Source organism: Calonectris borealis, chromosome 3 (genome assembly GCF_964195595.1).
Source record: "Calonectris borealis chromosome 3, bCalBor7.hap1.2, whole genome shotgun sequence".
NCBI lineage: Eukaryota > Metazoa > Chordata > Aves > Procellariiformes > Procellariidae > Calonectris > Calonectris borealis.
Genome location: NC_134314.1, coordinates 127,622,158 through 127,644,064, shown reverse-complemented (window position 1 = coordinate 127,644,064; position 21,907 = coordinate 127,622,158). Strand labels below are relative to the sequence as shown.

Genomic DNA, 21,907 nt, shown 5'->3' with positions numbered 1-21,907 from the left:
ATATGCAACTAACTCACTTCTGAGCAGCTGCTCTTTATTTGCACTCAGTTTTGGTTCTCTAAGACTTAATTTGTCTATTCGAAAGCCCACCTACTTTTTCTCCAACATGTCATCATTCAGCAAACAAAGGTATTACCTCTAATTACAAACTTTGCCTTGAGACCATCCCGGCTACAAGTACACCATCGCTGACTACACAAGGGGGATCCCAGAGCTACATTTGCCAAGAAGACCAAGTGAAGACAGAGTGTCGCTCTTCGCTGCAGCATGCCTTTGATCAACTTGGGCCAAGGACAAAGCGTGGCATCATACGTAACCATACGACAGTTTAAAGCATGCTCTGGGCTCTCTCCGATTGCAGCTTACTGACAGGAACCAAGAAACTCTCGCTCTTGAATTACAGGTGGCAGAGAGCCACAGCTAGAGCTCACATCGGTAACTGGTACTGCTAAGAGCTGCTCACGCTTTCCTCCCGTTTCCTCAGAAGAAACGCCACACTCTATGAAAACCTAGGTTTGGAAAGACAAACCCAAGGGATGAGCTTAAACAGTAAATATCGATGTCAGTCATTTGGCATGTTACCCGATACTTCCAAGCTCACCCCACCCTGTTTCCGTATGGGGATGCTAACTCGGGCTTTGAGAAAGTTTTCAGGCTTCAGTAGAGAGGTTGAAAAGAAATGAATGCAGCCAAGTACTAGTTTTCCAAGAATATGAGAATGTTTCTGAAATAGCTAGATGGAAAGAGAAGAATACCCCATTCTTGCTGTCTTCTGAGGTGCTCGTATTTCTTGAAGTATCTCTTGGCTCTTAGCTCCTCAAATGAAAGTTCAGAGCCTTCACATATGAGCAGGTTTTTATCATACATTGCAACCTGCTCGCATTCGACAACAGTAGATGACGACTTAGGAAGAACTTCAGATTTGGAGATGTACGTAATGTACTTTCTGTGAGGAAAAATAAGAAAAAGCTCTATTCAAGTTTATTGGGTTTATTCTGGGAGTGTGTTAATTTTCCCACAGTGTGACTTTAAAAAAACCCAAACACTTACACTTCTTCTCTTCCACCAGAAGAACAGGACTGCGTACCAGCAGAACCAGGACCCTAAAGCAGGGCAGGGGAAATAAAAAATAAAAAAAAAAAAAAAGAAAGAATTCCAATATTATAGTTAACCATCCATTTTGACAAGACCAGCAACCACGAAACCCCTAATATTTAATTCCAATTGAAGAGATCAGACCATGAGCATCGCAAGAACAGATCAGAAAGACAGCTCTACAAGTCATCAGAGCCACCAGAGGAAGTTCATCCTGAAGAATTAGAATTAAGTTTGATGTAATCTCTGAGAGCTTTTGGAAGACAAACAAGATCCCAGAAAACTACGAGAGACAGACGTAGTTCTGGAAACTGCAGTCCAGAAGGACACTGGAACTAGTTGAACAGGTAGTTTCTACTCCAAAAAAACAGGAATGTAAGCTGTAGATCACTTGGGTTTGTTAAGAACAGAATGGGTCGCCTCATCCACTTTCTTTCTTTGACAAACTGTCCAACCTCAGGGCTAAGGAACAGGCAGCAGACATAGTAAGTTTTAAGCTCTATTCCATCATTCAAGATATCTTTCAGTATTTGCAGGCAATACCAAACTGAAAGAGTCACGAGCACTTTAGAAAACAGAACCAAGTTGAGAAAGGTTACATCAGCTTCCTACACGCAGCCTTTCAGTCTTTAATTTCACCCCCCGTTCACCTTTCATCTGACTGTGCCAGAAAGGCCGTGAAGAATTGTAACTAGCTTTGCCAAACCTCAGAAGAACGAGAGCTGCATTCTGGTACTTAGCCAAAATGAGTTACAAGTAGTACGGTTTCTTTTTTGTTGTTTTCTTGTGGGGAAGGGGGTGAAGGAAGATGACTACAGGGTGACAGGGTTTGGACTGTAAAGTTAACTCAAGATCTCCACGAAGTATGAACAGAACCTCAGCTGGAACTTGTTAGAGACTGACCTGGCAAGCTACAGAGGGGCTCATGAGCTGTGATAAAGTCATCTCCTAGTCATTTCCCAGCTCAACAGGCTGACTTCTACACGAAGCCACCATCCCACTGAGAAACAGCCTGGAAACTTCTCTTCCTGTGACATTATATTTTATTTGTTCTTAAAAAGAGTATTTAAAGAAGTAACTTGAATTTCATGAAAATTCTGTGTAGGCAATTTCCAAGAAGCATAACTGGCACCGAATCTATTGATAATATTATTCCTCTAAAGAATGCTAACTAGCTGGATGGATCAGTCTTTGCCTGTGATTCTGGAAACGTGTCAAGTGACTAAAAAGTGTGTCCCAATGCTTCCCAACTGAGATATTTCTATGTGATGCTTACAGCATAAAAACATCAGTAACATTTTTGAGATACACCAGGTATAGTTAGTATATTTTATCTTTCTTATTCAGTCAAGCTCATCAATCTAAATTTTATGTGAGGGCTCCACATTTTTCCCACAATGTCTAAGTCGCTTATTAATAGTCATTTACCTGATTTTTGCAAGTGTACACTGGGTCATTAAGGTTTGAAACACCTTTTCGAGGAGCCATTTGATTTGCAGCATGCGAAGTTTGAAGTGGTTTTATAATAGCAGCACCTGGGACAGAAAATACAGGTTTGCATTAATGAGTAGAAATCATTTTCTCATTTATGAATTTCTATTAACTTTAAGCATTGGAAAACTAATACCTCGTTTTGAATACATTCCCCTTAAGAATTTTAAATATGGCCAGGAAAACAGGGGGGGAAGAAAAAAACACGTTTCTAAAGGAAACTTATTTTCTGCAGTGACAAAACTCACTGATCGAGGTAAAAGATTAATCTAATTGAGCTCACAGGCAGATATCTTCAGCCTCACCTTGCGAAGGAGGATTCCGAGGATCATAATTCTGCAGCCAGCTAAATTGCAAGAAACGTCAGTTATTATCATTAAGTCACCTGTCCCTCATTCCTCCCCACTCCCCAGGAACTTTTGATTTCCTTGTATGGTCATCATGCCATGAAATGTAATGCTAAAAAACTCAGGTTAGTTACAGGACACTTATTACTGTGTATGGACATACGCTGTTAGCTTCACATTCGCAAAAATAAAAAAGCCTGCAACAGGCAGCAATATGTGGAAACTGGGATCTTGTTTTATCATCACCAGAGGGAACACATATCGTCATGATAAGCACCAGCTCTAGCGCTTCCAACAGCTACACGCTAAACTCCAGCAGGCACCCACTCTCAGCTAAGTACCGTGCGATAAGCACAGGAAGCTGGATATATGCATTATTGTCAACATATCCTCAATGTGGACTAAAAAAATCCAGCTCAGATCAGGAACTGTCCGATTTCACTGCAGTTCCAGCTACAGCCACAAACCAAAATCAAAGAAGGTCCAAATCAAGCAGCAGCTGAAGTATGCGTTCAACTGGTGGTGTCAATAGAAGCACAGGCAGCTCTAGGGTGTGCTGCAGCTAATTAATATGCTCTGGAAAGCATACAGATGTATCTAACTCTAAAAGCTGGGTGTCATTAGCGTGGCCAACTTGCTTGAGCTTCCAAGTAACAAAGCTCACACACAGTATTTTCCAAGATAGGCTGCCTGAAGCAGGCCAGGCTATGCACCTTCATAGTTTGGATCTACTTAACAGACACTAGACAGGAAATAAATCAATTAAGGGATTTTCTTTCTGGGCCCTACTTCACTGAAGAGACTCTGGTAGTTTTTCTTCAAATACACCCTCCAAAACATCCAACAAATATTGAACAGCAAAGAAGTATCGTTAAGCTTATTTCTACCTTTCACAAAAATAATCATTGGTCTACCTCTGCTACAGCACAGGGCATATGCACACAAGAAAAAAAATTAACTGTATGCTATCTGAATAGCTCAACAAGTAAAAGAATTACCAATACAGCTGTTGCAAGTTCTCTCGTGGCTGTGCCTGGTTGTGAATTCCCTTTTGAAGGACAGCGCCTGCACACTGCACATTGCCTTCATTTACAAGCTGCTGAGCCCAAGCAACATAGAAGTTAGATGCCTTGGCACCAATTCCCTGTCCATACAGGTAGTCAAAATACTGGCAAGGAGAAGTGAAGAACTCCGCCTGCATGAGATAAAGATGCATAAACACTTTCAAAAACATCCAAGGAAGCTGCAGGCAAAAAAACCTGCTAACAGTTTCTTAGTTACCATCATGGGAAAGCATTATTTTCTACAGATAAAACCAGTTGGTGGATAAGATACCTCTCACAAGCTAAACAGCTTAATAACACAGCTTTAAAAAAAACATGCTATCCTTCAGCAAGACTGAAAAGTTCTCAGAGCCCCTGCAGAGAGCAAACCATCTGAATTCCATACCACATCCCCGAGGGCTCCTTTTCCTCCCACAGCTCTTTGCAGTCACAGAACTACAGAAGGGTGGGACAACTTCAATTTTTCAGGATAGCTTAATTTCCAAAAAAGCATATACCTACCAGCTTAATGCAGTAGTTAACAAATCTTGGATCTTGGTGGTACCTCTTGTCACTCAGGAACATCTTCACGAGCTGCTCCAGGAGATGGGGCAAGCGGTTTTGTTTCTCTGGAAGGGGAAGACATCCTTCTACCCACTGCAGGTACCTGGAACACACCCGAGCACGTTACAAGCCTGCCGTGCACCAGCAGCGACGCGAACGGCCGCGCCACGGCCGCGCTGACCTGTCCCACGGGTCCAGCGGGTCAGTCCCTTGGTAGTTCCGTATCTGAGCCTCGTAGCTCCTGCAAGGCAAAGGGCGAGTCAGGCTGGGCCGAGGGGAGAGCCCCGCAGCCGGCGGGCAACCCCCCCTCCCGCGGCAAAGCCCGAGGCCTGCACCCCCACGCGCCCCCGGCCCCCCTCCAGCACCCGCACCCTCCGCCCGACCGCGCCCCCCGCACAGGGTCGGGTGGCCCCGGCAGCCCCCCCTCGGGCAGCGGCCCCCGGAGCCACCCCCCCCGCCCCGGGGGTCCCCGCTCACCGCACGGCCCCCTCCATCGCCCGCCCGCACCAACGGCTGCCGGCGATTCAAATCTGCCGCGCAGGCGCCCCGCGGGCTTGAGTCGTCCTCCCATTGGCCGCCTCGCTACGCCAATCCCGTCCGCTTCCTCCGGGAGGCCACGCCTCCTTTATCAGCCCGTTGGGCGGGTCGCCGGCGGGCGCTGGTCCCGCCGTCCCGGGCCCGGGCCGGGCGGCGAGGCGCGGGGTTACCCGTCACCCTTGCCAGGCAAGGGGGAAAACACACACATATAAAATAACAAATGCAGATTTAGCAAAGCTAAAGCTTGCATAGGCCAGCACTAGCCACTGCACCGGCGTCCGGGTGGGCGGGAGTCGCCCCCCGCTCTGCTCCCATTCCCTCCTCCGCACGCACAAGTAAACGTGGAGGTTAGGAGGAGCCCTGGAACAGCGCACACGGGGAAGCACGATGCCTCACACCCCGCCACCTCCCACCCTTAACTCCGTAATAATCGGCTCGTTTTTTCAGACTGCTGAATTTAATGTAATAAAGAGCTGTTTAACGCAGCTTACGTTAGTCCATATACGCATATAAAAGTGCTGTAATACAAGATTCCAGTTACAAGGAGTAGGTATTTCATAACATACTGAATACGGCACCGTTACGCGACTGGCACAGTCAGATACACCAGCTCTGCCTCTGCTTCCCCGGGAGGGGAGTTCCAGTTTCAACATTTATACCAGACTTTACATGAGATAAAGCTCCTTTACGTGACGAAGCTGTTTCCGGCATCAGCTGCCCCCTCCACGGTGTAATCCAGCCCCCAGCGCGGTGGCTGAAGGCAGCCAGCCGGGGAACACGCTAGAGAGCCAGGCAGCTGAGGATTAGCTCCTCCTCGTCGACCGATCGCCCTCGTTACGCAGCACTCTCCGAGGTCAGATTACTGGGTACAGCAGCGGTAGGGGACAAGTTTAAGATCTCTTCAAACGAAGGGCCTTCGTCCTCAAGGGGTATCTCTGCCTCAAACATACGCTGGAGCAGAGCGTCAACCGTCCTGTACCCTGCAGGTGGACAAAAAACGTCACTGTCAGCATCCATTCCTGCTCCTCAGCAGAAGTTAGGTAGCGGCTACCCTGAGGCAGCTCTTACTCAAAGGCTAAACACTTTACACTAAACAGGCAAGAAAAACACATGCCCTAAGTGATGTTCCCTGGTATTTTACCCCATGTATTTTCAAGTACTGTGAGCACTTGTAAAGGATAAGACCATCATTTTAAGATTTTAAGCACCTCTATTCCCATGTGTCCTTCAATGGATTTGTGATCCCCATCAGCTGCCGTGCCGAGAAGAACAAGATTGGGGAACTGCTAAGGTACAGCAAGAAAGCCAGAAGAAAAAGTAAGCATGAAGCTAGAGGAAAGGAGGATATAGTCACCCCGTGATCCAAGCCAGGAGGAACACAGAGTGCATACAGGAAGGAGAAAAGCAGACTTCTTGGCAACAGCAGGACCTCAGCCACCAAGACAGCATCTTCATAGACTGGCTACTGAAGACAAGTGTGCACAGGAAGGCCGAGGTGGGAAAGAGGAAAAGGAGTTGCTACAAAAATAGAAAACCAGATTAGATTGTCCACAGCTCTAAAAATCTCCAGCTGGGTTTTAGCTTCTTTTATAGCCCGAAGGAAGCAGAAGTGCGTGGAGGCTTCCCCAGAGACGGAGGCAGTTCAGAGCCTTGGCCTCTTAAACCGAAGACTGGGCAGAGTGCGGGGCTGCACTTACGTTTGGAGGCAATTTTAAACAGCAGCCCTTTAGACTGTGGCTTTGTTCCGCCTTCCCCCTCGAGGTCATGCTCAGCACTCTCCATATTATCAAGGAGCTGTTCATCCTGGAGCTCATCCCTACACAAGAAGGACCAGAAGTTACACCGGGGGGGCACGTCTTACCCCAGGGGCCCACGCGTACCCAGCAGCAATGGATTCTCCGGGGCAGGGCAAGCACCAGTCATGCTGTTAGTCTCCAGCATCTCCCCTGTCCGCTGGGCAACAGCCCTGGGCTGGAAGAGCTCAGCGAAGCAGACACAAGGCCAACGTGAGTAGCCTTCTGCTAACATCTAGACCAAGCCTACACGGCCATGACAGATTAGCAAGAACTTTGTGACAAGGAAGGGGAGTCTCAGCTCACACCTCGGGACAGAGGGTGGCATTCTCCTGCAGTCCCACAGCCCTCATCGGATGTGCCAAGCCAGCCACATCCAGCACAACCCTTGTGGGGGGCTTACTCTTGAACTCCCATTCCCAGCTCCTGGATTTTCTGTTCAATGGCTGTTTCTACTTCACTCTTCTCTAGGGAGTACTCCACAAAGAAAGCTTCCAAAATGAACGACACAAAGATACTGAAAGAAATGATAAGCAGAATTACGGAGCAGCATTTCCTTACTGGCATCCCCCCTGCTTTTGGGCATCAACTGCCGTCTCAGTATTCCCAGGCTCATTCCCCAGCACACCATCCCCTCCTCTGCTGGAGATGGGGAGCTCCAAGTCAGAGCAGCACTCAGTGGAGGTAAGAACAGATGCAGCAGATTCCTCTGTGCCACATGTCCTGCCTGTCTCTAAGAGTCACACCGTGTGTGACCATCAGTACCACCCTGGCAGGGGGCAGAGCCCCTCTTCCCTCCAAAATGGAGAAGAGCAACCCAAAACTTACTTGACAATAATTATCACCATCACAATGTGGAAGGCAATGAAATACAGCTTCGCAGGCTGAACCGTCACGTTGGCAAATCCATTGGCAAAGAGTATAATGGGAGTTAAGGGCAAGAGTGCTAGAGGAGGAGAACGTCTTGCTGTAGAGTAGTGCCAAGGGAGGAATCAGATAATACTGCCCAGCAATGACCTTCTGAACAAAGCCCTCTGCAGGGACCATTTCTCCGTTGTCTGGCACTACGTGCACGGGTGCGTGCAAGACAGGGGGAAGAGCAGAGTCGGGGAAGAGCATGGATCACCAAGCTCTAGTTTGGACCTTCCACCGCAAAGGATATCATGCCACTGATTGACTACAGTGAGCTCCATCAGGACGATGAAGGACGATGCAAAGTTGTTGAAGTTGTTCTTGCAGTACTTCCCACGGGCAAACAGAGAATCCTTGAGAGCTGGGTTTCCACATTCCAGGGCATAAGGAGCATTTGAGTTTGCAGGGAAGAACTGGATTTTCCCATGGAATAACTCCATGCCAATGATAGCAAATACACAGTACACAACCTGGGAAGAGAAACCCCATCGCCTGCTTCTCCAGTGAGCAGCAAGCTCCATGGCAAGTTTAGAGTTCCAGCAGGTTTTCCAGTTTTTACAGACATGGCAAGCTGCTGAGGAGCAGCGTAGAGTCCAAGAGACCCAGCCCACTCAAGGGCAATTACCAGGCAGGAATAATAAACCAAGAACTACAGCTTAAATACATGGAAATGAAGTATTCTCAAATCACAACAGGAGAACTTGTTTTTAGGAAGTTATTTGAGAAACAGTTTTCTCATTCAGCTTCTTGCCCAAATCACAGTTTGATTCGTTACAGTGTGAAGCCCAGACTGCACGGAACATCCTCACGCCCCGTGGAGCAAAGAAGAATGTCCTGACCTGGCAACTAGCAGGAACCCAACCCCTCTGCACACACTTACATGTGCAATGACCAAGAATCAAACGGACACTTACAGTTTCAAAGGCCAGCCATCCAGAGATTTGCATTTATCCTCTTGAAAACACCACAAGCGTGAGACTTAAGACACATTCCTGTAAAACTGGAGTGCTTTGAGCTAAGATACCAGGATTTCTTACCAGAGTCAGCCCACCAAATGTCAACATTGTCGGTACGATGTTTATCAGTGTGTTCATGATGACCCGGAACCTACAGCAAATGATTCATGACAACACCTGCTGTGGGGAGGCTCTTTTAAAGCCCATGCTTGCTTATTGTCACATCCCATCCAGCACGTGCTCCCCACATGCCCTTATTTCTAAGTAAGTCTCCAGAGAGGCTGCAGCAACTGGGCTCATCCCAGGCATGCTGGGACAAAGCCTTGGGATGCTTTGTTGAGCAGCCACCGTCAGTCCAAAGCAGCCATGCAGAGCAACTCAAGGCACTGTCGCAGCCAGCCTCTGACACACAAAACCCATACTCCTATCCCGTTCTCTTCATTACCTTTGAATGCTGTCAACAATCCTTATTAGCCTGAGGACCCTTAAGATGAAGACAATGTCCAGGATCTGTTGGCTGTTGTACTTCGTGGCTGAGAAAGCAAAAAAGGTTTTTCTGTTATGAAAAATAAGCAGGGAAGTGTAGAGATAAAGCATGTTCTTACATTTGTTATGATTATGTTCTTATTAAACACTGTTTATAACAGGTATTTATTTAAAAAAAAAAAGAAAAGAAAAAAGACTGGGTTAGTTCTTAGAAACCCTATAGGAAATTCATTGTCCTGTCAAAAAGCCTCCCAAGCCCAAAGGTGATGGCATCCCAAGGTGATGGCAAAAGGCGACTCAAGACCACCGAGTTTCCCAGATGCATGCAGACTGCTTAAGCTGCACTTACTCGATTTCAGGGTGGTATTGAGTATCGTTGCAGTCAAGGCAGCAAAGATGATGAGGGTATCAAACCTAGCATGAGGGAAGGCAGTGCTGTTAGATTTGTGGCAAGAGAGAATGGGCGCTTAAGCTGCCACACGACACATGAAAGTAGTAAGCCCTCTTCCTCACATCTGTGCCAGGCAGCCCTGCATCATCTCAAACTATTTGCAGGGTGGGAAGATGGGAAAGCTTTGTTTAGCAAAACGCTTTCCCCTGCCCAGCCACCATCTTCACACACTGCAGAGTTACTTTTGACTGAGCTAGCAGAGCAGGGTAGAGAACGGTAGTCTCTGTCAGAGCCAGGTTATAGCCAGGAAAGAGCACAACATCCTCTGATACATACAATCATTTTAATTACACCCTGGCACATGAGTTAGACAGCCCATCTCTCCAAGAGACTTTCAGTTCTTGAGGGGCTGCACAAAGATCTCACCACACTTCACACCACCTTTAACACATTCATCCCACTCACCAGTTCCAGAACTGATTTTTGCCAAAGAACGCCCTCGGTTCGTAAGTGTACACTTTCAGGAGTATCTCGATTATATACAAAGCAAGGAAGACCCACTCTGCGTAAGAAATATAGGGGGTTTCCTCATCCAGAGCAATGAAGATAGCATTTGTTAGAATGATCACATCGTAAGTCCAAACAAATCCCCTGGAAAAAAGAAAGAGAAATCAGTTTGCCACTCCCAAGAAGGTAGAAGTTACACAGTTATTTCAGAAGTTCTTTGTCTCCTCTCCCCAAATTTAGGTAAACTACCTTTACCCATCAGTTCTCCCCAAACCCGAGAGTTTAGGAAAGTTACTACAGAGTTTAGCTTTGTCCTTGAAGTCCAAAACAAAGCAGGGCACAAGCCTTCAAGGTACACCACTGCTAATGTTCTCAGTGTTAAACAAACTCGTAGAGACTGACTGCAACTGTGTTTCTAACAAGCCAGGCAGCATTTCTCAAGCAGAAAGGCTGGATGAGTAAAACAGAAGACACTACAAAATTGGGAGGGGTGGCTGGTACACAGCTGGGCGTGCTGCAGTCAGAGGGACCTGGACAGGCTGGGAAAGAGGGCAGCAAGGAATCCCACCATGTTCAAAGGGAAATGCAAAGTCCTGCTCCCAGGGAGGAAGAACCTCAGGCACCAGTGCAGGCTCAACCACCTGAAAAGCAGCTCTGCAGAGGATCTGAGAAGGGTGGTGGTGGGGTCTTGGTTGTCAAGTTGAACTTGAGCGAGCAATGCACCCTGGTGGCAAAGGCGGCCAACAGCATCCTGGGCTGCATTAGGAAGAGGGTTGTGAACAGGTCAAGGGAAGTGATTTTTCCCCCCATCTACTCCGTACTGGTGAGGCTGCATTTGGAGTGCTGTGTCCACAGCTGGGCTCCCCAGTACAAAAGAGACATGAACATACTAGGGTGAGTGCAGCAAAGTGTCACAAAAATGATTAAAGGATGGGATAGTCTGACACATTACACGTTGAGATTGCTGGGATTGTTCAGCCTGGAGGGGAGAAGGGCCAGGGGAATCTCAGTATGTACAAATACCTGATGGGAAGGTGTAGAGAAGGTGGAGCCAGACTCTCCTCAGTGGTATCCAGTGAAAGCACAAGAGGCAAGGGGCACAAGTTGAAATACTAGATTTTCCATTTAAACAAAAAAGCTTTTTTTTTTTTTTAAACCAAGGGTGGTCAAACACTGGAACAGGTTGCAGAGAGGTTATGGAGTCTCCATCCTTGGAGACACTCAAAACCCAACTAGACATAGCCCTGAGTACCCTCCTCTAGCTGACCTTGCTTTGAGCAGGGGGATTACACTGGACCATCTCTAGATGTTCCTTCCAACCTCAGCGATTTTGCAATTCTGGGAAGACTCAGATGTGAAACAGAGCACGAGTAGCTCATAGTACCAACTTGGTAAGAGCTGACGAAGCAGCACAATGCAGCTATGCAGCAGCGACTGCTGACATAAAATCACCTTTAAGAGAAGCATTTAGTCTGGTCCTTCAAGGCAGGCCATAGAGCACTTCTTGCTTTCAGTAAGAACTATTTACACTCAGCACCTATAAAAGGTCTGAACAAGTGGGACTGGAAGAGATATGGACTCACCAATAGCCAAGTCTTGTTTCTCCGCACCATTGAAGGTAGGCTAAGAGCAGAGCTGGTCCACAAAAGACTTTTAAAAACAGAACCCCCAATGTTTGCCTAAATGCAGTTTGCACTTTCCAGCACAACACCCAGATGAGCATTGGCTTGCAACACCACTGCTCTGCAGCCCTTTGAATGTGAAGAGCTGCTTGCTCCACCAGTAGAGGCTTACCTGTGCCTAACCATGCTGCGCAGGAACCGACTCACCGCTGAATTGTACACACGAGGCATCCATTGCCCCAGCGGATGGCTGCGTATTTTCAGGGTAATCACCTGGATGTTGAGGAGATCTGCCAGTTGTACAAAGGACTTCTTGTCTGCAGGAGGGGAAAGCACTACACATTAGTCTGCTGTCATTAAAAAAAGACAGTGTCTGGCAAATGCAAACCTATATGCACATGAGTTGCAGCAATCTGGACTCAGTATCTGTTCACGGCAGCAGGCAACGCACATGCCCAAAGTGGTATCCACCACAAAACAGGCTGAACTCCGTACTCAAGCGGCTCCTCTGCCCCATTCCTGGGGGACTGGCTCAAGCCACAGGCCAACAACCAACACAAACCTTTATTGATCAGGATGGGCACGATCTAGCACGAGGAGACTGACCCATCTCTCCTGATATCCTGTCTCCAGCAGGAGCAGAGCGAGAGGCTTCAGAGGACTGTGTGGGAAGCCACATTGCTTGGTGGAATCTGATAACAAGGGAGGCTTTCCTTGTCCTGTGCTGAGAACAGGAGGTCCCATTCTCCATGGCGAGCTTGGCCTGATGTCAAATGGCCACGAAGAGCCACCAACAGCATACATGACACGGGCTACAGCACATGCAGAAAGAACAACCTTTCAGGACTTAAGCAATCTGGAGAGAAGCAGGAAGAGGGGCCTGGAGTCCCTCTGGGTCCATTACAGACCACAAGTCCCAATGCCAAAACCCTTGAAGTGTCAGGCTCCTGACCCCAGGCTCCTCCCCAATCCCTTGAGCATAGCAGTGCCCCACTGCTCACCTATGAAACCCTTCTGCTCATCATCCGAGATGCGTAGCAGCAGCTCTCGGTGGGAGTTGCTGATATCAGGAGCCACCAGCTTGACAAGCTGCTTCCATCGGGCTTCTCTAACCACAACCTGTGCTCCCTCCTCTTCCTTCAGGAGGTTGAAGGCCTCTATCATCTTGCGGCGCTTCATGTAAGCAAGCTTGCGGATCTCATTCTAGAGAGAGTATCAGGATTCAGGCAGCTTCAGTTACCCTTCCCCCTCCTTTGTTTTTTTTAATCTTATTTTCATGGCACAGAGATGCAAGAAGACTCAGAGGAACACATTTGGAGTGATATTAGACACAAAGTACAATCAATGGGGTGATGAGATGCTATTTAACAGACAACCATGTGCCCTCTGCACAGCACTCTGGAAAGATCACTAGATTGCTTGCTGCTGGGAGATGCATTGAAAAAAACAGAACAAGAGACAAAGGATAGTATCCTACAGGAAGGAGATGGGGGGATATCTTTCAAAGATCACAGGATCTGCATGCCCACAGGTCACAAAAGCAAAGAGGATGTGTCCTGTTTGCTTCCCATCCGTAAGCGAATACTGCTGAGATCAGGGGTGGAGATCCTCTTCTGCACATGATTACAAGCAGGCTGAAGAACCTTATACGCTTGGGAGACCAGCCTCTGGGAAGACCTAGCAGACTGCTTATTGAGAAAGAGCCAATCCCCTCATGGGAGCACGCAGCAATTTCCAGCTCTCACCCTTTGATCACAAGTACCGAACTGCACCTACTCAGTTTGGGAAGAAGTAAGAGTTCCAATTTACTTAGACCTGCCTTGACATTTCCTTTGCTTTAAGAGCACATGCAGTGGCAGCAAAAGTGCTGTGTATTTATAGCCAAGTAAAAACAGTCCCCTGCATAAAGACAGTGTTTTTGAGCTAGGACTAAGACTAACAGGAATAATGCAGAGTCATGTGCCTCCTATCTGTTGCAACTTCTTGGGTCCACAACAGCATAGAATATTTCATCGTTAAATGCTAAAAGCAGAACTCACAACAATCCCCATGATATGAAAGGTGGACCTGTGCTTGTTACTTGCAGAGCATCAGCAAAGGCCAGAAGCTTCTCCACAATTTCCAGAAGCAGAAGCTTTCCAAGGGAAGGCCAGATATTTCCTCACAAGGTTATACAGAACAGCAGGCAGTCACTGATCACAATTCAACCCTCCAAACATTACCTTCAGGTGTTTTTTGTAGTTGTTGTACACCACAGCCAGGAAGAGCGACATGAAGATGTAAGTGTTGACGATGACAAAGGCAATAAAGAACAGGGCATACCATGAGCTGAAGTCAAACGCTGGCATCCTAGAGAAAGGGAGAGAGATTGCTACTTGCTGAGCAGACAGATAGAGAAAAATAAGAGAAACCACAAGAAAACAGTCTACCAGATGGATTTCAAAGTACGGCTTTCGCTAGCCAGATCAAACTTCCCAGATAATACCCACGCTAGGCAGAAGAGCCAAAACTGTGCATTAGTTCAGTTACAGAACAGTTTTCTTCCACTAGGTTTTCCTCCTAGTTTATCAGTCCCTGATTGAAGGGATGCAGGAGAGAAAGCACAGAGATTAAGCTTGTGTCAGTGTGGCTTAGTTTAAGTGCAGCCTTGAAGTGATGTCTCAGTCATAAGCTGGTGATTTATTGGCTTCGTAGACCCTCACGGCACTCAGACCTCCCCTTCCACTTACTCTAGGAGGACTAGCTGCATTTCTCAGTCTAAATGCCCAGGGTCCCTGTAACATCCCAGTTCTGCTCAGTACACCTCCAGCACACAGATGAGAGTGCCATTCCTCCCTGCCCCCCTCTCGGATGGCACCTTCACAGTACAAACGGAAATGGGAACGCAGTTAGAACAAATGAGGATGGAAAGCTCAATCCTCACATAAATTTAACACAGCTGTGCAAATTAAAGTCTGCATAGAAAGCCCTGAAAATATTACCAGAGAAAAAGTCATCTGATCACTAGAGCACACCCTTCCTTTTTAGGAAAGGGTTTTAATCAAAGAGTGTGTGTGTTTGTCCCTCAGGTTTAAGCCTTCGTCAGCTACTGGGTCATTTGGAAAGCAGTATTTTTAAAGCAACTTTTCTAAAAGTCTTCCTAACCTCAGATTCTGCTTCAGAGCCATTTAAAAAACAGATGGCTGACAATTCATGAAGCCCCTGCAGGCTGGAAAAGTAAAAGCCCTGTTGCTGCTCTGAAATACCTTGTCGTGCAAAACACAGTACTGTTCTAACTAGAGATCCTGCCACTAGGAGCAGGACACCAGCATTCACAACAGAAGACTGCAAGCTCAGCATACATACATGACATCCGGGCTGTTTGCTGTCGTCACCAGCACATAGAGGTCAAACACAATTTCTAGGTAGTTTTTGAAATATGGTAAGCCTTCTGCTGTCTGGAGATTCCTATGAGGAAAGAGACAATCTGAAGTTAAGCAGAGAGATCACATGTCCCACCACAGGAACTGCACATATCAGCAGTGCTTGTATCCACTAGTAATCGTTTGGAGTTGCCAGATTCCCTCCTGCCCGAAAGTATCACACCCGTTCTTCCCACCCAGCTCTGAGCAAAGGAAGTATTCACACCTCTCACCAAACAGCTTCAAGGCCATGAGGGAGAACATGAGAAGGCTAAACATGAAGAGCAAGAAGACATAGGTGATTTCTGGCAACGTGTTGCGGATACTGCGGAAGGCTCTCCGAATCTGCCAGGGAGAAGGGAAGCGTTTAGAGGCAAGGTGGTACCCGTTTTCCCCTCACCATCCCATCCGGATCAAACACCTACACAGGGACAGGCAAGCAAATTGGGACACAGGTACTCTTCTGTCGCCTGGCAGGAGACATTCTGACCCAGATGTGCCAGCTCTGTTCTGCTAAAACCCGCAAGAGTACCAGGCCTTTCCGCCTCATTCCCCAGAGCAGATGCTAGGAGAGACCCTATCTACATACCATCATGAACTCAGCTGGCCAACGGACAGAGGGCCCTGTGGCACTGCTGAGATGCTCTTGCTGCAGGGGACTGGTCAGGGACAGAAGCTCATCACTCCAGGCTACAAAACACATGCTCTGAGCCTGCAAGTTCAACTGCTGCCTCCTCCAGGCCCCCACACCACAGTAGTTTATTAATTTGTAAGTCAGGACCAGAACGGTCTTGGGCAGCAGGGCAAAGATCTCCCCGTGACAAGAGGAATCAGAGTCCAAATCACCCACCTGGACTACAGGTTAAGTTTCTGAGAACAGTGTGACACTTGTGCTTGTTTGCCTAGGAGACTTCCAGAAATAAATAACCTGGCCCCTGACCCAGGGAGAAACAGTCTTCTCATCTGCAGTGCTGCTCATGTTCACTCCTCCTGAGGACAGCATCTAAGTCTGCTTGCAAACAGAGGCTGCTCCTCCACACGGGCTGGACTAAGCCCAGCCCATGGGCTGACCTTACAAGAATCATTTTTCCTTCTCCATGCAGTCTTACACTTTGAAGCGAGATCTTCCCTAAATCATCATAGCACCATGTTTGGTGAGAAGCTCTAGTTCCAGCCTCAAGCACACTCGGGGCTCTGAGCACCAGTAACCCAGCCCACAGGTACAGGGCGAAGCCTTTTGGTACTTTGCACAGAGCCCAGGCAGCACCAGTGCCAATGCACCCTTTTCTCCATCTCAAATTCTTGCTTCAGGCTGAGAGAAACCTTCATTTACAGGAACCTAAATTCTGCCATTTCTGCCCAAAAACCTTTCTACTAAATCCCCTGGATCTCAGAAAGCAACAGCCTGTCCAAAAATAGGACCCTGCACCAGGGGTACATCCCACCAGACCTCTTCCTCACCTGTCGACTCTCTGCAAAGTTGATCAGGAAGATGGGCCTCACAATTCTTGACCATCGAATGCTCCTCACATTGTATATCCTGAGGACCCCATATATGGCCAAGTCTATTAGTGATAACTGTAGAAGAAAGAAGGAAAATTCCCAGAAGCAATGTTGGAAGTGTGTCTAGATGGTGAAGACAATAGGGTTAGCTGATACAAGACAGATGCACACCCGACAGGTTTGTGAGAACAGGCCGAGCTGTTGCTTGATTTCGCTATGGCTCTGGTAGAGCCCTTGTGCATCAGGCCTGTGTTACCAGGAAAGCAACAGGAGGAAAAAAGCCACCTCAACCTTGGAGGCTCCCCTAGGCCTAACTGACCAGGATTGCAACCATGATGCAGATGTTCTTGGTATCCTTCCAAAACACGTTGCGAAGGGTGACTTTTGCAAAATGTGTCAGTCGGCCAAAGAACACCAGAAGGCACAACACCTCGACCAGAGAAGTGACCTGCAGAGAGAGAAGGGGCGCAAGTCAGGACAACCAAGAGCAGCGCTAGCCCCCTTCACACAGATGAGGATGTTCAGGCTGGGGTACAGCAAAGAAAAAACAGGCAGAGTCAGTATAAAAGTTTTTCCAGCAGGTTTTGCCGTCGGCTGTTTTGCAGGTTCACGTATCTGGCACTGAGCAATAGTTTCAGGCTTTCTTTTGCAAAACTCCCTGCCACAGGCAGGTTAAAGCCAGTAAATTTGTATTTACTTAGGATTCAAGGAGCACATCTCTCACAAACACACTAGTGCAGAACAAATAAAGGCTACAGAAAAGTCAGTCCTAAGGACAACACTCCACTTCCGCTTTCAGACATGAGGACTGGACTTGGATCACATAGAGGGTTGGAATTGTTCTCTGCGATGCAGAAAAGCAACATGACTTTGTTCATGGTCACATCAGCCATTGCTGATGGCCACGATGGCTCCCATAGGCCCTGTCTAGCTCCTATGCCCCTTTTTTTGTCCCCATTTCAGTAGATCAAAGATATCAACAGAAATATCAGCATCAATTATCTCTTGACACCTTTGACAACTAGTTTCAAGCAAGAAACCCTTGCATGCTCTACCAAGTAATGCAATATTAGTTGAATTGCTGCTTGTACACTGAAAACTTACCAGGAAGGGGAGCGGATACACAGCAGGTTCTTCAAACACTGCAAGGGACAGGTTGAGAAAGATGAAGAAGTAGGTGGCTGTTCGCATAATCCAGTGGTTATAGAGATAATAAAGCCTGCAGAAAAAAGGCAATGGCACCATAAATAGAGGCTTCAGTGCACGTGCCCATGGGCTCACCAAATTCACCTGGGAAGAACAGCACACGCTGTCCCAAACAGTCATGGAAGAAGGGTAACAGTAGCACAGTTTTTGGCAGCCAGGGATTTGGCAATTTGTTTCCCGGCCCTTCCCTATAGTCTCATAGCTGATGGACACTATACTCCCTTTCAGGTAGCAAAAAACCCAGGAAGGTGGAACACAGGTGTTCTTCAGTTCAGTTTAAGACTGCAATGTATGGATTTGGTAAAGCTGTTACCTTTTTATAATTACCTCGTTCCTTAATTTGAGCGCAAACTTCTGCTAAGCTCAGGTACCCACATGACACACAAAGTAAGTCTGATTAGTTATCTAACACCCTTTCTTTGCAGGTTAAAAAGCAAAGAGATAAGAAAAGCCACCAGAGAGAAGTATGGAGTTGCACAGTAAACTACTTTTTATACAGAGCTTAAGAGGTATTCTATCCCCTACGGCAGCAAAACCTCTGGTGAATGCTAGCAATAACCATGAACACATCCAGCTCTAAGCCTCCCACAGGAGGCTTCACACAATGGCATGCAACAGCAGCTCCTTCGGGGAGACGGAGGAGGATCTTTGCAGAGCAGATCTGCAGAGCATATAGTTTCTCTGCCAATAAAAAAGCTGCCAACGTTGCCAAACAGTCATCTCATTTGCCCAATAACCACCTGCATAAAGACTACAGGGCAGGTGATTATACAGATGACATGATATTATACCCTTAGTAACACCATCAAGACACGATCACATAAAACCTGCTCATTCCTACTATTTATACTAAGCATACTTGGGCAGGACAAAACTATATGTACACAGTCTGTTTTTCCAAAGCAGACAGACACTACGGTTACACAACAGCATACACCTGCTCAAAGCCTTTGTAACAAACACAATTAACCATGCTTGCGTCTCCAAGATGCCCAAGAAACTTCATTAGCTAAGACATGGGAACTAAGTAAAAGGGAAGGGTTTTGTGGGGAGGGCTACAGGAGTCATTAATGCTCACACACTGCTTTGCTGGCAGTCTATTGTATCACCTTTCCTTTCTACACTAGCCACCTTCTCTCAAGTTTTACACAGGGAAATAGGTAGCCTAAAGCAGGCCAAGTCTGAGGGAAAAGCCACCTCTCTACTGAAGCTGCTCAGCCTCTTACCAGCAGCTAAAAGGGAAGAGTCACCGTTGGAGGAAAAACGGTCTTGACTTGGGGAATTTCACTCTAACTTATCGCCAATTAACATAAGCTTTTAATTACTCCTGCCCCTAGCAGCTACCGCCCTTTCTGAAGTACACCTGAGAAGAGGTGTCCTGCGCCCCTTTGATTAGCTTTGGTGTGCAGCAGATTGGTGTCACCCGCTGCCACGCCGGCTAGCGATGGCTGTGACCGCCTGGCACAGGGTTGTTCTCCCGCACAGGCCAACTGTGCAGCCCCCTGCTACCAAAACCCTGCCGCTTACACCCAGCACGGCCACACTCCAGCACTCCCTTCCACGCAGGCGAGGGCTGACCAAGCTTCCCGTACTCTTCATCCCCGCAGTGTGCTACAGCTTCCATCTTGAAAGATTTTAATTTTTTTTTTTGCTCCAGCAAAACCCAAGTTTTTGTTTCCCTTCCTGTCCTCAACATCCAGATGCACTAAGTCCCATTCAACATATGCATTTCAGGTTAAATCCAGTTCTTTGCATCCCACCCAACCAATCTTCTCAGCGCCCAGCTGGTGAACCTGAAGTCCCTAGCCTTTGCTGGCTGTTGTTCTTTGGACACACACAGTTGCGGTTGGTTCTCCCCACCGCAGCTTGAGTGCCACACAGCCCCGCACGCTGCCTGCGAGACCAGCGCAGAGCCCTGCTCCAAGGCGATGGCGTGGGCGTTTGCAGGGATGCAGACCTCCTTACCTGACTGCCTCCGGGGACGTCTTAAAAGGAATATTTCTGTTGTACTGCGCATCGGAGACAAATGCTGCTGCCAGCAGGAGATCCTGTGGAAAGGGGAAAAAACACAGGCAGCTGGTCAGTAGGTTGTTGGAGCTCGAAATAAAATTTAAGGCACATATTCAGGGGAACCCCCTTTCACCCCAGGGCATGCTATAGAGGCAAGAAGTGTTACAAGGGATGCCACAGACTTCGCACACCCACGTCCCTCTTCTGCTAGCGAGGACCCATCACCGTCCCACCCCGGGGCCGGGCCGGGGGACCCTCATCCTCCCTGGGGGGATAGCAGCGGACGCCCCGCTCCGCTACCTGCGAGGCCGCCTCCGCCATGGCGCGGGCAGACGCTGCGGCTCCCTGTCCCCGCCGCCTTTAACGGGGCCCGCCCCCGCCCCGGCGGAAGCGGGAGGCGGTGCCGACCCCGAGGCCGGAGCCGGAGCGGGGATGGGTCCGGAGGCGCTGCGGCCGCGGGTCGTGCGCTGGGCGCTGCTGGCCGCCTTCGCGGCCGGGGTGCTGGTGGGCTGGCAGGCGGGCCGCGTCCGCCGCCGCTTCCTCCGCTGGCGCCAGCGCCGCCTCCAGCGCAGCCTCGCCGCCGCCCAGGAGCAGCTGGAGGCGGCCTGAGCCGAGGAGAGCCCTCGGTGCGTCCCTGCGGCCGCGCTGCCGGCAGCCGGCCTCCCTCCCTGCCCTGGCAGCGGGCGTGGGAGGTGAGCGCGACCCTCGGCTTGTCTCCTCCAGCAGCCTCGCCTCGGTGGACGCTGCCCGAGCGGAACCGGATTCGCCCCGCGCCGCTGTCGGAGCCGGTTTGAAAAGGGCCGGAGGAGACCGCGTCGAAGCGCTGCTGGAAAAGGACAACGTCTGTGGGACAGGGCCCCTCCTCTGTCCTTCGGAAGACAAGATCCTGGACTGCGTCCGACTGACCTAACAAAATACTGAGGGTATAGCAACGACGACACCGAATGCATGTCCGTGTTTCAAAGGGGTGTCTGTATTTGTCTTGCTTTAACTCTGCCACCGAGGTACGCCGCTCCGCCCTCGCCAGGAAGCGCTGCCGATACATTAAACTGGCAAAAATCACGACATGACGTTCCTAGATGTGTTTATTTCTCTGTTAAGTGAAAACGTACCTTACGGGCGCCTGTAATGAGCAACAAACCTCATTATGAAAGTACGCATGTGAAAAAAGCCTGTGGGGACGATTAAGTGGTGGAATAACTGCGTGCGTTGGTAGGATGAGTGAGCAAATTAAATGAAGGATTATTTGTGCTTTGGGCTCTCAATTTCTGCCTGCGCTTTGGACAAGGAATTGTGGTGATAGCTGTAGCGTGTTCCTTCTTCCCCTCCCATCGCTAGCGAATTCCAGAAGAGTATTTCCTTCAGTCTGAGAAAAGGGGGTGCTTCTGCTTTGTGCCGGAGGACTTACTGCACGCTGTGCAGGCTGCTGCTTTTCAATTATATTACTGAAGTGTGAAAGTTTTAGAAGTTTTTTGGGGAAAAAAACCTGCCCAGCGCCCCTTAAGATCACAAAATTTGTAGCCAGATAAGTAGTCCTGTGGCTTTTTGGTAGAAACAAGGTTTCAGACCTTTGGAAGTTCCTTTAATGCAAACGCCGGGGTGTGTGGTTCCGCACAGGATCGAGCGCCCGTGTTCAGCAGAGCTGCGGTTCACGGGAGCGCGTGGTTCAAACCACACCTGCTCAGTCCAAGTTGTACCTACTTTACCAGTGATGTGTTGTACCTTTTCATGGTGTGCCTTTTGGTGTTTTTAACCTCAAGACTGGCAGACTGTTAGAAACGGGGGGTTCCGTACAGCTGCCGATGTCAGGTCGTGGCCTCGTCTGTGTCCAGGTGCCATTTTGTCGGGGCGAGGGGAGCGATTACCAGCAAGTGTGAAGCGTGCGCTGGTGCACGTTTTCCAGCCCAAGCTAGCAGCTGACGTACCACAGCCTTACGGGTTGCGCTGGGGAGGGAGGAACAGGATTAACCTGCGGGGTGGCTGCAGGCCGGCTGCCTGTCAGTCCCCAGGCCCTGCCTGGCCAGGGGTGACGCCAGGGCTGGG

General features: G+C 48.6%; 2 protein-coding genes across 3 annotated transcripts in view; one reads left to right on the top strand and one right to left on the bottom strand.

Annotated features, from left to right (window-relative positions):
- The window catches only part of BUB1 (BUB1 mitotic checkpoint serine/threonine kinase), a 33,390-nt gene extending 13,090 nt beyond the window's left edge, over nucleotides 1-20,300 (bottom strand). The window contains exons 1-24 of the mRNA XM_075147847.1: nucleotides 20,165-20,300; nucleotides 19,820-19,902; nucleotides 17,753-17,867; nucleotides 16,968-17,096; nucleotides 16,607-16,723; nucleotides 15,372-15,490; nucleotides 15,090-15,191; nucleotides 13,967-14,093; nucleotides 12,746-12,947; nucleotides 11,917-12,061; nucleotides 10,081-10,266; nucleotides 9,574-9,638; nucleotides 9,184-9,271; nucleotides 8,820-8,889; nucleotides 8,033-8,252; nucleotides 7,699-7,789; nucleotides 7,274-7,387; nucleotides 4,722-4,781; nucleotides 4,499-4,643; nucleotides 3,932-4,128; nucleotides 2,892-2,932; nucleotides 2,524-2,630; nucleotides 1,051-1,103; nucleotides 756-946 (exon numbers count right to left, since the gene is read on the bottom strand). Coding sequence (XP_075003948.1) covers nucleotides 756-946; nucleotides 1,051-1,103; nucleotides 2,524-2,630; nucleotides 2,892-2,932; nucleotides 3,932-4,128; nucleotides 4,499-4,643; nucleotides 4,722-4,781; nucleotides 7,274-7,387; nucleotides 7,699-7,789; nucleotides 8,033-8,252; nucleotides 8,820-8,889; nucleotides 9,184-9,271; nucleotides 9,574-9,638; nucleotides 10,081-10,266; nucleotides 11,917-12,061; nucleotides 12,746-12,947; nucleotides 13,967-14,093; nucleotides 15,090-15,191; nucleotides 15,372-15,490; nucleotides 16,607-16,723; nucleotides 16,968-17,096; nucleotides 17,753-17,867; nucleotides 19,820-19,902; nucleotides 20,165-20,185 — 2,788 coding nt within the window. The 5' untranslated portion in view covers nucleotides 20,186-20,300. The remainder of the gene's footprint in view (nucleotides 1-755; nucleotides 947-1,050; nucleotides 1,104-2,523; nucleotides 2,631-2,891; nucleotides 2,933-3,931; nucleotides 4,129-4,498; nucleotides 4,644-4,721; nucleotides 4,782-7,273; nucleotides 7,388-7,698; nucleotides 7,790-8,032; nucleotides 8,253-8,819; nucleotides 8,890-9,183; nucleotides 9,272-9,573; nucleotides 9,639-10,080; nucleotides 10,267-11,916; nucleotides 12,062-12,745; nucleotides 12,948-13,966; nucleotides 14,094-15,089; nucleotides 15,192-15,371; nucleotides 15,491-16,606; nucleotides 16,724-16,967; nucleotides 17,097-17,752; nucleotides 17,868-19,819; nucleotides 19,903-20,164) is intronic.
- Nucleotides 20,244-20,926, top strand: MTLN (mitoregulin). 2 transcript variants are annotated; one of them, XM_075147846.1, is made up of 2 exons: nucleotides 20,244-20,490; nucleotides 20,588-20,926. In XM_075147846.1, exon 1 carries the CDS (start codon nucleotides 20,297-20,299, stop codon nucleotides 20,471-20,473), a length of 177 nt encoding a protein of 58 aa, XP_075003947.1. In that variant the 5' UTR covers nucleotides 20,244-20,296; the 3' UTR covers nucleotides 20,474-20,490; nucleotides 20,588-20,926. The 2 variants fall into 2 exon arrangements, with proteins under 2 accessions (XP_075003947.1, XP_075003946.1); XM_075147845.1 differs by having other exon boundaries at nucleotides 20,246-20,490; nucleotides 20,591-20,926.
- Nucleotides 20,927-21,907: the final 981 nt, after the last annotated feature.

Bases quoted from the DNA above. Each gene is read 5' to 3' on its own strand.
- MTLN (XM_075147846.1), top strand. From the start codon at position 20,297: ATGGGTCCGGAGGCGCTGCGGCCGCGGGTCGTGCGCTGGGCGCTGCTG.